Source organism: Lepus europaeus, chromosome 2, assembly GCF_033115175.1.
Source record: "Lepus europaeus isolate LE1 chromosome 2, mLepTim1.pri, whole genome shotgun sequence".
NCBI classification, from domain to species: domain Eukaryota; kingdom Metazoa; phylum Chordata; class Mammalia; order Lagomorpha; family Leporidae; genus Lepus; species Lepus europaeus.
Window position 1 is genome coordinate 11,564,108 of NC_084828.1, and position 14,874 is coordinate 11,578,981.

The 14,874-nt window shown below is 48.5% G+C and overlaps 1 protein-coding gene across 1 annotated transcript; it reads left to right on the plus strand.

Moving 5' to 3' along the window:
* Window positions 1-1,829: 1,829 nt before the first annotated feature.
* Window positions 1,830-6,280, plus strand: DNAJC28 (DnaJ heat shock protein family (Hsp40) member C28). Its single transcript, XM_062205904.1, has 2 exons — window positions 1,830-2,098; window positions 3,575-6,280. The coding sequence occupies exon 2, from the start codon at window positions 3,618-3,620 to the stop codon at window positions 4,761-4,763; it is 1,146 nt and encodes a 381-aa protein (XP_062061888.1). The 5' UTR covers window positions 1,830-2,098; window positions 3,575-3,617; the 3' UTR covers window positions 4,764-6,280.
* Window positions 6,281-14,874: the final 8,594 nt, after the last annotated feature.

The window sequence follows — 14,874 nt, forward strand, 5'->3', positions numbered from 1 at the left end:
AACCGTGGCAGAGGCCGTGGTCTCTAATTGAACTTGTTGCTAACTGACATGATTCTCGTGCTGTGGTGGAAGCCTTCCGAAGGTCAGAAGAAGGGAGGAGCCCGTCATCAAGAATGAAATGTGGTTGTTCTTTGCTTGCCCGGGGTGTTACTGTCTGCCTGGGTTTCTGCTTGTGAGCAGAGGGATGGTGTTAACCCTTGCTAGGCTGGGTTAAAATCGTAACTATGTGCACATGCGCAGTATTGGATCAGCTTCTGTGGCTGCCATGTAGTATTAGATTAGCCAATCAGATGGAGCCATCCAAGTAAGGGAGCCGGTAAAGCCACTGCCAGCAGCGCCAGCATCCCATGTGCACGCTGGTTCGAGTCCCGACTGCTCCACTTCCAATCCAGCTCTCTACTATGGCCTGGGAAAGCAGTGGAAGATGGTCCAAGTCCTTGGGCCCCTGCAACCGTGTGGGAGACCCGGAAGAAGCTCCCGACTCCTGGCTTCAGATCTGTGCAGCTTTGGCTGTTGTGGCCATCTGGGGAGTGAACCAGATGGAAAACCTTGTTCTCTCTCTTTCTGTCTCTGACTCTGTAACTCTGCCTTTCAAATAAATAAATAAATGAATGAATGAATCTTAAAATACTCCTCTTTGTTCATGGGTCAGGTTTTTGGATTAAAAACTCCACCTGGGCCTTATGTAAGCGTAAATTATAAAAGACTACTTCCTATTAAAGGCCTTGATGGGAGCCGGCACTGTGACGTAATGGGTAAAGCCAGGTACAGCTGTGGCCTTCAGTGCTGGCATCCCATACTGGAGCTGGTTCGAGTCCCGGCTGCTCCACTTCCAATCCAGCTCTGCTATGGCCTGGGAAAGCAGTGGAAGATGGTCCAAGTCCTTGGGCCCCTGCAACCGTGTGGGAGACCCGGAAGAAGCTCCTGGCTCCTGGCTTCAGATCGGTGCAGCTCTGGTCGTTGTGGCCATTTGGGGAGTGAACCAGTGGGTGGAAGACCTCTCTCTCTACCTCAGCCTCTCTGTAACTTTTTAAAAAAAGATTTATTTATTTGAAATACAGAGTTAGAGCAACAGGGAGGGAGAGCTCTTCCTTCCGCTGGTCCCCTCCCCAAAGGGCAGCAAGACGGACCCGGGCTGGGCCTGGGGGAAGCCGGGAGCTTCTTCCGGTCTCCAGCCCAAGCTTGGGCCATCTTCCGCTGCTTTCCCAGGCTCGTCAGCAGGGAGGTGGATCGGAAGTGGAGCAGCCAGGACTCGAACCAGGGTCCACACGGGATGCCTGGCTCACACCGCTGGGGTGCAGCGCTGGCCCCCCACGTTTGTCTATGCCTACTGCTCGTTACTCTGAGTCAGAATTCACAGCGCTTTGTGCAGCTACACAGACGGTAACAGACAACGTGCGCCTCCGACGCCGCGGAAAGCCAGCCCTACTTCTGGTACTCGGTGAGGTCCTCACGGACCGAGTTCCTGAGCCCGGGGGCCCTTCTCCCTGCGCAGGCGAAACCCGTCTGCAGACCCGGAAGAGCCTGTGTGGGTCCCTTTCCGGGAACCGGCTGTCTTCAGCTCCCCACGACAAGTTCACTCTCCGAACCACAAAGACCTCCAGGGTCCCAAACATTCCTGCCGCCAGCGCACTGCGCAACAACCCCCAACAGGTCCCAGCCCGGCCGCGCCTGCGCTTTCGACGCCTCCACGTCCCTCCCAGGAGGCGCAGCGCGGAGGTCGCCGCGCGCCGCTCCTTCCCGCGAACTACATCTCCCACAATTCCAATCGGCCGAAGCATCTCCGCTCGGGGGTGGGGAGGGGGCAGAGCTGGTTGTCCCGGGGCAGACCGGAGGCTCACGACGTGGCCCTCCGGTGCCCCGCCAATGTCTTAAAAGAGATTCTCAGTTTCTCTGGCAAATCAAGTTATTTGTCCCAATCAGGTACGCTTTTTGCCCGCTGCACCTCTTGGCGTCCCCTCTGTAAGACGGCAGATGGTCGCGTCCAAGGAAGAGGGCGACCGGCCGAAGCGGCGGGGAGCGAAGGGCGGAGCGCGTGCGCATGCGCAGAGGCGGAGCCTGGCCGGCGCCCTGGAGCCCCTTCCCCTAGCCGGTGAAGGTGAGTCGGAGGCCGGGCGGGGCGTGTCCGGGTCGGGATGGACATCCCCGGCTGGGGCCGCAGTAGGCACTGGCACCGCCATCCCGGCCGGATCTAAACGCCCTGGGTCCCAGCTCATAGAATAAGGGTGCCTGGGAGCTGCTCTGACGTTGACAGTGGAGAATCCCAATTCCTGCAAGTCTCTTCCCTCCCAGACCCTGGTCGTGCTGGTAGCAGGCTCGCCATTCCGCTTGGTTTCTCAGCGCCCAGAGGTTCCTGCCTGACGACCGGTGCATCGGTTGGACACTTGACTGTTCCGTGCAGCGGCCGGACTAGGTGCACACGTGCGATGCTCCGTGTCTCGTCCGGGAGTCTGCTGTATGAGAAGACCCTCGGGCGGTGGAGACCGTGCTACGCTGCCTGAGCAGTCTTGGTGCTGCTGGAGTTTCTAGTCAGCTGGGGCTGCAGACAAGCCCCAGGCCTGACATTTGCTTACGTCTTATTTATTTAAAGATTTATTTATTTGAGAGGCAGGATCACAAACAGAAGGGAGAGAGAGATCTTCCATCCACTGGTTCACTCCCCAAATGGCCGCAATGGTCAGGGCTGGGCCAGGTGGAAGCCAGGAGCCAGGAGCTTCTTCCAGGTCTCCCACGTGGGTGCGGGGACCCAAGGACTTGGGCCATCTTCTACTGCATTCCCACGCCATAGCAGAGAGCTGGATGGGAAGTGGAGCAGCCAGGACTCGAACCGGCGCCCATATGGGATGTGGCCCGCAGACGGAAGCTTAACTTACCATTGTTACCGGACTTGGTTAAGTTGCTAAACCTTGAGGACCTACATTTTCTCATAAAGAGCACAGATTAGACTGGATGACCTCTGAACTTGCCAGCTCTGAAATTCCATGGTTTGTGAGTAGAACCTGGATTACATCACAATACGAATGCTAAACATCCTCACTCGCCATTCGCCATTCGTTTAACCTCATTGAGGTACAGCTCTAAAGAGTTTTGGTGATGGGCCAGTGCTGTGGGGAAGCGGGTAAAGCCGCTTTTTGCCTGCAATGCCAGCATCCCACATGGGTGCCAGTTCGAGTCCCGGCTGCTCCACTTCTGATCCAGCTCTCTGCTCTGGCCTGAGATAGCGGTAGAAGATGGTCCAAGTCCCTGGGCCCCTGCACCCATGTGGGAGACCCAGAGGGAGCTCCTGGCTCCTGGCTTCAGATCAGCTCAGCTGTGACCATTGTGGTCAATTGGGGAGTGAACCAGTGGATGGAAGACCTCTCTCTTTGCCTCTCCTTCTCTCTCTGTGTAACTTTGGCTTTCAAATAAAATAAATAAATCTTAAAAAAAAAAAAAAGCGTTTTGGCAACAGCCTTAGAAAACACCACTCCTTTTGGACTTGGAGTTTCACATCCTATCTTTTCCCTTATCGCGGAAATAAGAAATGAACCTGTAATACAGCTGTGTTCAACCTGTATTTGTTGTCGTTTTATAGATCATTGCTAGGAAGAACTCTGGGTACAGTAACAGCGTGCGTGATGATGGCTCAGATCCTAAGGTCTCACGTGATCAATGCTTCAGTAATTCCTAATCGGGTGAAAATGAATCCAGATCTTTGTATCATTCAAAATAGAATGATGTCCACCCATAAGTCCAAAAAGAAGATCGGAGAATATTATAGGCTGCTGAATGTGGATGAAGGGTGCTCTGCAGATGACGTCAGGGAATCTTTCCGTAAGCTTGCCAAGCGATACCATCCAGACAGCGGCTCTGATACCGCTGATTCTGCCACATTTATAAGGATCGAAGAAGCTTATAGGAAAGTGCTTTCCCATGTGATAGCACAAACAAATGCCAGACAGAGTAAAATTGAAGAAAAAGCAGAAGAGGAGGAAGAAAAATTCAAATATAAGACACCCCAACACCGGCATTATTTAAGTTTCGAAGGCATTGGTTTTGGGACTCCAAGTCAACGAGAAAAACAGTACAGGCAATTTAGGGCAGACCGAGCAACTGAGCAAGTGATGGAGTATCAAAAGCAGAAACTACAAAGCCAGTATTTTGCTGACAGTGTCACCGTTAGAGATGTTAGACACAGCAGAGAACAAAAGATAACTCAAGCAATCGAGCGTTTAGTGGAGGACCTCATTCAGGAATCAATGGCGAAAGGAGACTTTGACAATCTCAGTGGGAAAGGAAAACCTTTAAAAAAATTTTCTGGCTGTTCGTATATTGATCCCATGACTCACAACCTGAACAGAATATTAATAGATAATGGATACCAACCAGAGTGGATTCTGATGCAAAAGGAAATAAAGGATACCATTGAGCAACTCAGAGAGGCGATTTTAGATTCCAGGAAAAAGCTTGGAAATCCAATGACACCGACTGAACACAAACAGTGGGACCAAGTTTGTGAGCAGTTTCAAGAAAACATCAGAAAACTAAACAAGCGAATTAGTGATTTTAATTTAATTGTTCCCATCCTGACCAGGCAAAAGGTCCATTTTGATGCACACAAAGAAATTGTCAGGGCCCAGCAAGTATATGAGACCCATATAAAAGCAAAAGAAGTCGCAGATCAAAATTCAAATCACACCAGTCAGGGAGAAGGAGAGAAAACACCCGGACTTAAGACTGGTCTTTTTAACTGGGTGAATCTGTGGAAATTTATTAAAGTATGACCATGTAGATGTTCTCTGTCACAGCATTGTCCGGAATAATTTTCAGTTATACTGACATCAGTATTGAGGCTGAGAGCTGTTGCTATAACATGAGAATTTGAGAACTGTGCGCTTTGTACTTTTCACAAAACCAATCACATCCCTAATGGTGTATGTGGGGGGAGCTGTAACCAAGTAAGATTCTCTCAGGATAGCAAGAAAGGAAGAGAATGTCTAATGAAGACAGTTTAATCCATTTCAAGGTCTAAGTGTCAGTCATCAGAGGCGATGAGCTAGGGCGGGAATTCAGAGAGGATATTCCAGAAGTCTTAGTGCAGTTTTAAGTTTTGATTACTTAAGAGCACTTACCACTGGTCATTTTTAAACACAGGTACTTAAGAAAACCTAAATGTGTATTATCAAAAGTCGCCAAACTGGAGAAATATAATGAGATGTAACCAATTAAGCATGATATGTGGGTTTTTTTTTTTCTTTTTTGCAAGTTTGCTAAATTTCTATTCCTGCACTTGTTAAAGCAAGAAACTGTTCTAAGATTTGTGGGATATCCTTTGTATGAGTAGAAATGTTAAGATCAGAAAATTAGCCTAGTGGAGTTGCTGCGCTCTTCTCTTACAAAGGTCTGTTCTGGGTGCTGGATGAAGGAGAGGTTGTAGGTTGTGCTTTTTCCTGTCTACCTTATGATCCATCAACTTGTGAAGTTGCTAAGTTGACTTAGCAATTCTAGAAATAATAGACTCTGGTGTCTACTTTCTACAGAGTTTGAACGTATTTTCTGACCCCTCACTTGTGATCCTAGTCCTTGGCTCAGTGGAAGCCTGAGGTTTCCCTCCCAGTTTCATCTCTGACCAGAGATTGTAATGTTGGGTTTCCCCAAACCTACTCAAGCCTCCCTGTGTCTTCAGACTCCCCAGGAGCTCTTGTGGCAATATGAAATTTGTAACTTGCTCTCTTAGGGGTTCAATTTCCTGCCTCAGGCAGTCTTTCATGAACAAAGACAAGGCGTCTGGATTTTGTGCATCTGCGTCTTTGGCCATAATGAGAGACTGACATCCGTGAGATGTGAAGATTGCTTTTCTGCAGAAGGGAGACCTGGAAGGGGGTGGAGGGTGGTGAAAGGAGCTGATTTGTTCCCTCCCTTTCTGGAGCACTGTGGTGTAGACGTGGGAATTGTGAGCCTTTCTGCCTAGGTGACGGGGCATTAACTGGCATATCATTATTTATCTTCTATAATGATAGACTTAATGCAAATAAAACAGTGAACAGGATGAAATGCAGCTTTGTAATCGCTGTAGTTCCAAAACATTTTGGAAGGCTGCAATTACGTGAATCTTGTTAAAGGTAGAAGTTAGAAGAGGCCTTGTTTCATTGCCGCAGTATAATAGAAATGAAATCATTTTCCATATTGGACAGTGGGAAGGTAAGGTTACCAATGAACTTCAGGAAATTGCTTATTTCAGCACGATGCACTTTATATTTGTAAATGTCTATATTAATAAAGTTAATGGTTTTTCAATGATTCATTGTTGTACAACTAATAGTAATAATAACCATATTTTTGGCTAACCACTTAAGTGAATTTAAATTTTTTTAAAAGATTTATTTATTTGAAAGAGAGAGAGAAATCTTCCATTTGTTGGTTCAATCTCCAAGTGGCCACAATAGCCAGGGCGGAGCCAGGTTAAAGCCAGGAGCCTGGAACTCCAACTGGGTCTCTCATGTGGGCGGGCAGTGACTCAAGGGCTCATCTGATGCTTCCCAGGTGTATTAGCAGGGAGCTGGATCAGAAGCAGAGCAGCTGGGACTGGAACCGGTGCCCATATGGGATGCTGGCACAGAAGGCAGCGATTTTACCCACTTCATCACAGTGACAGCCCCAATTTATTACATTTCTAAACTCACTAATAGGCACAAATTAAACTCTGCCTGGTTTCCAGCCTTTTCATTTTTTCCATCTCAACACCTCATTCCTCATACTGTGGCATCAGAACTCCCAACACCCTGAGGCTAGGGCCTCAGATCACTGTGGCTTCTCATTCTCACATGTGTGCCTTGGTTTACAGTTGTTTTTTTTTTTAATATTTATTTATTTGAAGGGCAGAGTTACAGAGAGAGAGGGAGAGACAGACAGACAGGTCTTCCATCTACTGGTTCACTTCCCAGATGGCCACAATGGCCAGGCTGAAGCCAGGAGCTTCATCAGGGTCTTCCAGGAGGCTGCAAGGGCCCAACTATTTGGGCCATCCTCCACTGCTTTCCCAGGTACATTAGTAGGGAGCTGGAGTGGAGCAGCCGGGACTTGAACCGGTGCCCAGGTGGGATGCTGGCACTGCAGGCAGGGGCTTAACCTGCTGCATCACAATGTTGGCCCTAGTTTACGGTTTTTCTTTTTTTTTTTTTTAAGATTTTTTTTTTTTTTATCCATTTGAGAGGTAAAGTTACAGATGGAAAGAGGGACACAGAGGAAGGTCATATATCCACTGGTTCCCTCCCCAAATGGCCACAAAGGCCAGAGCTGGGTTGATCCGAAGCGAGGAGCCAGGAGCCTTTTCCAGGTCTCCCAGGCATGTGCAGGGGCCCAAGCACTTGGACCGGCCTCCACCACTTTCGATTGTTACGAAAGAGGCCCACTCAGTGTGGGGAGGCGTCCCACCTTGTGTGTCCTTCTGAGGTCCTCAAAGGCACAGGTGTCATGCTGGCACACAGGTGGGACCCCTTCCCACAGTGAGTGGGCTTCTCTCAACGATGCCAAGGCTACTGGGTTGTATTCAGATACACGTGTCCTGCTGAGACCTGTGCTTACGGGGCCCGGAGGACAGCAGGCAGGACAGCGGGAAGCTGACTAGTGTTGCCACGTACGCTGTAACCCGGCGGCGTGCCTGTGGCTGCCGTGTCTTCTTACTTAGGGTGACTTTCCCGTGATCTAGCAGGTTTTCCCGGGTAGACGGTTTCATTTCTGGGCAGAGCTGGGGAGCCTTCACCTCCCTTAGCTTTGGGACTTTCCGGAAGATTAATGTACAGTCTATTCAGGGCAGAATATCAGTGACTTGGGCCTGGGAGACACAAGCCCAGTGACTTAATGGGTCTTGGGAAGGGTTCCAAAGTGGTCCATTTCCAGTCAGGATTTGAGTGCTCCATGGCAGTAAATTTTCTTTTTTTTGTTTTTGTTTTTGTTTTAAGCTTTATTTATTTATTTGAAAGGCAGAGTTACAGAGAGGCAGAGGCAGAGAGGTCTTCCATCACTGGTTCACTCTCCAAATGGCTGCAAAGGCCAGAGCTGGACCAATCCGAAGCCAGGAGTTTCCTCTCCGTCTCCTACACGGGTGAGGGGCCCAAGCACTTGGACCATTTTCTGCTGCTTCCTCAGGCTGTAGCATAGAGCTAGATCGAAAGTGGAGCTGCCAAGAATCAAACTGGCGCCCATATGGAATGCTGGCAGTGCAGGTGGCAGCTTTATCCACTACGCCATAGCGCCAGCCCCAGTAAATTTTCATTTAGCATCATAGAGTGAACTACATTGACTTGACCCCAAAAGGTAGGCTTTAGGTAAGTGGGGGTACATTTCTCACAGGTTGCAGGTTATATTTTTGGAAGTTGATTGGTTACAAACAGCTCAGGGACAGAGTATACTGAAAAGAAGGCTATGGACTAATGTTGAGGGCATTTCTGGGAAGAGATAAGGAATGTATTTATAGAGAACAAAGGTGGCTCCCGAGAGCTAAGTGGCAACAGACCCCGTGTGCCCATCACTCATGTCAAATCGGGATTCATGGCTGTGTCCAAACACTCCTCAGACTGGGCTTAGTAGGTATTTCTCTTGAAGGCATTCCTGGATTTTTTTTTTTAAGATTTATTTATTTAAGTCAGAATTATAGAGAGAAGGAGAAGAAGAAAAGAAGGAAGAGAGAGAGAGAGAGAGAGGTCTCCCAGTTGCCGGCTCACTCCCCAGATAGCTGCAGCTGTGCCAGGCTGAAGCCAGGAGCCAGGAGCTTCTTCCAGGTCTCCCATGCGGGTGCAGGGGCCCAAGCACTTGGGCCTTCTTCTGTTGCTTTCCCCAGGCCATTAGCAGGGAGCTTGATTGGAAGGGGAGCAGCTGGGACTCGAACCGGTGTGCGTGTGGGATGTCGGCCCTGCAGGCAGTGGCTTTATCCACAGTGCTGGCTCCCTTCTTCCACTTTCAAAGACCCTTTGTGATCACATTGGGCATGCAAAGACAACCTAACATCATCTATTTTAAGGCCAGCTGATTAGCAACATTAATTTCATTTGCAACCTTAGTTTCTCTTTGCCATATAGTGCAGCATACTTATAGATTCCAGGGATTGGGACATGGATGTGGGTCATTGTCTGGCCACCACAATGTTCTTCCGACACACACACACACATACACACATACACAGAGAATCTCAAAAACACATAATATAGCTGCTCTTCTATACCTTTTTCTTCACTTTCCTATTAGTATATCTTCTAGATCTTTCCAAATCATCAAATACAGCCTTATGGCATTATTTGTTAGGCCTGCATGGTATTGTGTGCTCTCAGTGAAATTAGAACTCACCAGTACTGAGCCAATGAGTAGGTAGTAGTGTAAATAGCAGCACAAGGTTATACAAAGAAAGACCACAAGATATGGAGAGGGAAGAATGTGAGCTGAAGTTATCATGGGTCGTGAATGAGATATGGCATAAGAGGGAGACACCAGGCATGAGGTACAGAGAAGGTGATATTAGCTCACACGGTTTGACCATTTTCTTTGCATTAAGTGATTTAATCCCCATAACAAGTGTATGAATTGCTACTCTCATTTTTTAAAGATTTGCTTGTCCTTATACTTTTAAAAATTTATTTATTTGAAAGGCAGAGTTATAGAGAGGCAGATGTAGAGGCAGAGAGAGAAATATTCCATCTGCTGGTTCACTTCCCAGATGGCCACAACAGCCAGAGCTGGGCCAATCTGAAACCAGGAGTCAGGAGCTTCTTCCAGGTCTCCACATGGGTGCAGGGCCCCTAGGACCTTAGCCATATTCTACTTCTTTCCCAGGCCATAGCAGAGAGCTCGATCTGAAGTGGAGTAGCCAGGACTCGAACTGTCATCCATATGGGATACTGGCGCTGTAGACCAGGGCTTTAACCCACTGCACCACAGCACCAACCCCTGTACTTTTTTTTTAAAAAAGATTTTATTTATTTGTTTGAAACACAGTTACAGACAGAGGAGAGAGAGAGGGATTTTTTTTTATGATTTATTTTATTTGAAAGGCAGAGCTACAGAGAGGCAGAGGCAGAGGCAGAGAGAGAGGTCTTCCATTCACTGGTTCACTCCCCAGTTGGCCACAATGGCCAGAGCTGGGAGTTAGGAGCTTCCTTCAGTTCTCCAATGTGGGTGCAGGGGCCCAAGCACTTGGGCTCTCCCAGGCTATAAGCAGAGAGCTAGATGGGAAGAGGAGCATCCAGGACACAAACTGGCACCCATATGGATGCTGGTGCCACAGGTGGAGGCTTGGTCTACTATGCCACAGTGCTGGCCCCCGAGATTTGCTTATTTATTTGAAAGGCAGAGTGCGAGAGAGAGAGAGAGAGAGAATTTATCCACTGGTTCACTCTGCAAATGGCCACAACAGTCAGGCCTGGGCCAGGCTGAAACTAGGATCCCAGAACCCCAGCTGGGTCTCCCATGTGGGTGGCAGGAGCCCAAGTACTTGGGCCATTTTCCAGTGTCTTCCAAAGCACACTAGCAAGGAGCTGGATCAGAAGTGGAGCAGCCAGGCCTTGAGCCTGCACTCTGATATGGGATGCCAGCATTGCAAGCAATGGCTTAACCCGCTGGGCCACAGTGCCAGCCTCCTATATTGACTCTTTCTAAGAGACGAGGAGGAGTCAGTGTTACGGCACAGTGGGTTCAGCTGCCGCCTGTTACTCCAGGTGCTAGTTGCACTTCCAATACAACTCCCTGCCTGGAAAAGCAGCAGAAGATGGCCCAAGCACTTGGGCCCCTGCTACCCACATAGGAAATCTGGATGCAGCCAGTTAGCGAGTGTGTGAGCAGCTGGAAGATCTTTCTCTATCTCTTCCTGTCATAGTGCCTTTCAAATCAATCAATGAATCAATCTTTAAGGGGAAAAAAGGGAGATGTGAAAACTCAGGTACAGAGAAGTCAATTGACACCTTGGAGCTTACTCTAGGATGTGGCAGAGGTGAGATTTGAACCCAGGTTGTTTGTGGTTGCTCTGATCCCAGATTATTATTATTTTTTTAAGATTTATTTTTATTTATTTGAAAGACGGAGTTACAAAGAGCAATGGCTGGGGCTGTGCCAAGCTGAAGCCAGGAGCTCAGAGCTGCTTCTTGGGTCTCCCAAGATAGCACTTGGGCTACCTTCTGCTGCTTTCCCAGGCACATTAGCAGGGAGCTGGACAGGAAGTAGAGCAGCTGGGACTTGAACTGGTGCCAATATGGGATGCTGGCATTGCAGGCTGCAGCTTGACTGCTATACCACAGCACCGGCCCCAAGATTCTTGTTCTTACCCACAAGCTACTTGATGCTGTTGACAGGAGGAGATCATGGCAGAGTTAGCAGTAATGGCAACTTTCGGAGTGGAGACTCAAGAACTCCAATGTCTGAGGTTCCTGGACCTGTTTTCCAGTTGGGCTCTCATTCTTGCTGATTTCCCATGAGGTCCCTAAGCCCCGACTGCCTCTGGAGCTGAGGCCAGATGATGTCGTGGAAAGAATGAGGTTTGGAGTGAGAGAGTTTCCACGGAGACCCAGGCTTTGTCAGTCTCCAGCTGTGCGACCTGCCTGAGCTTCAGGGCTCCCATCTGGCGAGTGATCAGGTCCCCACTTGCAGGGCTGTTGTATTCCTTAGATTCCGTGAGCTGCTGGTAGCAGGCTGGGGTCCTGATGAGTAAGTGAGCCATGCCCAGTGGAGGGGCAGGGCTGGCAGACCTGTTGAACTGCTTTGCCCCAGTGCACTGTGATGTTGGTTGGCTTCCATTCTGATTGGTTGGTAAGTGCGTGCTAACCTAGCTGCTAAATACTTGAACATTACATCTGGTCACAGGCATCTAGGAGGTGGTGCCAGGCATGCTTTGTGTTTGCAAGGATGAGGAATTCAACCACAGTGAGGAACTGTTCCGTGTCCTGTCCCACTGGACGTTCATGTGGGTGAAAGACCTGCTTGTTATCATCCAAGCCTAGAGTGGCATTCTATTTTACACATAAAAGCAACATGGCATTTGTGTGAAATAAAATATACAACAATGTGTCCATAAATACAGCTAGTGTAAGCATTTGTGAGAAAATTGTGTTTTCTCTTTTTTGGGAATTTTCCTGAGAGTTGTACCCCATTTCTGAAAAACACTACTGATGGCACTGCAGCGTATGGTATTTATCAGGTTGCGTTCCTAAAGCTACACAGCTATAGCATTTCGCATTTGTGGTGGTGAATGAATGAATGTGGAAGAGATTAGAGAGCCCTTTGAATATTACTACATACGTGGGTCTGGCGGCCAGCCTTCAGGACGAACCCTGATGATCCCACCTGCCAATACTGATGTTTTCGTGTCGTGCCTTCACCTTGTATCAGGGTTGGTCTTTGTGACCAATGGATTATAACAGAAGTGATGACGTGATATGTCACTTTTTTTAAAAAAAACTTTTTGAGAGAGAGAGAGCAATATAGAAAGCTCCTATTTCTGGTTCACTCCCCAAATTCCCACAATGGCTGTGACTGGGCTGGGCCCAAGCCGGTAGCAGGGAATTCAGTCCAGGTCTCCCACGTGAGTGGCAGAGACACAACTACTTGAGCCATCAATGCTACCCCCAAGGGTTTGCATTAACAAGAAGCTAGAATTGGAAGCCATGCCAGGAATGTTAACTGACACTCCCATATGGGGTGCAGGCATCTTAACATTCTCTCTCTCTCTCTCTCTCTCTCTCTCTCTCTCTGTCTCTCTCTGTCTCTCTCTCTCTGAGTGAGGCCAGTTGCCATGTGTGATACTGTGAATTTCATATTTGGTTTTCATCTATATTTCCTGGAATAAGACTTCTTTTTTTTTTTTTTTTTGACAGGCAGAGTGGATAATGAGAGAGAGAGACAGAGACAAAGGTCTTCCTTTTTGCTGTTGGTTCACCCTCCAATGGCCACTGCGGCCGGCGCATCTCGCTGATCCGAAGCCAGGAGCCAGGTGCTTCTCCTGGTCTCCCATGCAGATGCAGGGCCCAAGCACTTGGGCCATCCTCCACTGCCTTCCCGGGCCATAGCAGAGAGCTGGCCTGGAAGAGGGGCAACCGGGATAGAATCCGGCGCCCCAACCGGGACTAGAACCTGGTGTGCCGGTGCCGCAAGGCGCAGGATTAGCCTGTTAAGCCACAGCGCCGGCTGGAATAAGACTTCTAAAGTCCTTGTCATCTCTGAGGCAATAGATACTCCTCTGTACCAATGAGCTGACATGCTGCTGGTGGCCCTTAGGTAGCTATGAGATGGGGATTGGTCAAGGGAAATACCAAGGCAGGATTAGAGGGTGGATTTTTAGCCCCACCTCCAACCTCTGGGGAGGGGAAGACTGGCTGAAGGTTAAGCTGATCACCAATAGCCAAGGGACGAATCATGCATGGCAAGAAGCTGCCATGGAACCCAAAGGTCAGGGTTCAGGGAGCTTTTGAGCATGTGCAAGCTTCAGGGAGGTGGACAAGTCCTCACCCCCGTGCCAAGGGGAGGGTGCACCCCAGTTCCTCGGGGACAGGAGTTCCTGTGCTGGGATCCCACAGGGGATAGGACCTCGTCCTGTGTACCTCTTTATTTGGTTGCTTATTTGTATTCTTTAGAATTTCCTTTATAATAAACTGGTAGACACAAATGCGGTGTTTCCTGAGTTCTATGAGTCGCTGTAGCACAATTGAGCCTGAAGAGGGATCATGGGAACCCCAACTTGTAGCCTGTTGGTCAGAAGTTCCAAAGGCTGGGACTTGTGACTGGGTATGAAGTGGGGGTGGTCTTGGGGACTGAGACTCCCCCTGTGGGAGCTGCCACTTTCTCCAGGTAGATAATGGCAGAACTGCATTGGGTTGGGGACGCCCACCAGTTGTGCCTGCAGAACTGATAGTTGCTTGCTAGCAAGGAGAAACCCTCACGTCTTTTGAGGTCACAGAAGTCCTCTGTGTTGACTGTGGTATGACAGCAGAGGAGACGTGGTTGGCTTTTCCCACTCAGCATACCCTGAGGCATACCGTGTGGAGAGGGTCATGTGGCAAGGAACTGAGGCCACCAGCCGTGGTCCCCAGGAAGGAGCTTGGTTGGAAGCAGAGCCTCCCGCCCCAGCATTCAGATGACTGCAGTCCCCAGAGCTTGAGTGCGAGCTCCTGAGAGACCCTCAACCAGGACAGCCAACTCAACTATGAGACAAATATTTGATGTCTGAAGTTGCTAAGTTTTGGGATAAATAGCAATAGATAACCAATGCAGTAGACATATATGAAACTCAGTGATCTCATAAATTCCAGCAATACATGTTTCCCAAAACATTTCATGTGCACTATTTTTCTGGTATAGTGATAGTCAGTTCTTATTGTAAAAATGACATGTTGAAATGATTTATTAATTTTGGAGTCACTCACTGAGTTTTGTCCTACCTTAGACTGTCTGCAGGGCCTTCCATATAACTTCTTGGTGGATGCTTTTATTATTGTACTTTTCCCTGACTCATTGTATATTCTCTGTATGCATTGAAGAATTTGTCTCCATAATAACCTCTTGAACAATGGTATTTTTGTGATATCTCATCACCACCTTTTCTTGTATCATAACATAAATGATTATTTTTAAAGAAATATTTATTGATTTATTTATTTGAAAGGTAGAGGGAAACAGAGAGAGAGAGAGAGGGAGCGCTCTTCTATTTATTAGTTTGCTCCCCAAATGACTGCAATGACAGGGACTGGGCCAGGTCAAAGCCAGGAGCCACAATGGTGGTGATGATTCATGTAATTAGGTTCCTCACCCATATGGGAGACCTAGGTTGAGAGTGCATGGCTCCTACCTTCAGCCCAGCCCAGCCCCCAACCAGTGTAGGTATTTGGAGTGAACCAGTGGATGGGAGTTCTGTCTGCCTCT

Coding starts and splice junctions, on each gene's coding strand:
- DNAJC28 (XM_062205904.1), top strand. CDS start 3,618: ATGATGGCTCAGATCCTAAGGTCTCACGTGATCAATGCTTCAGTAATT.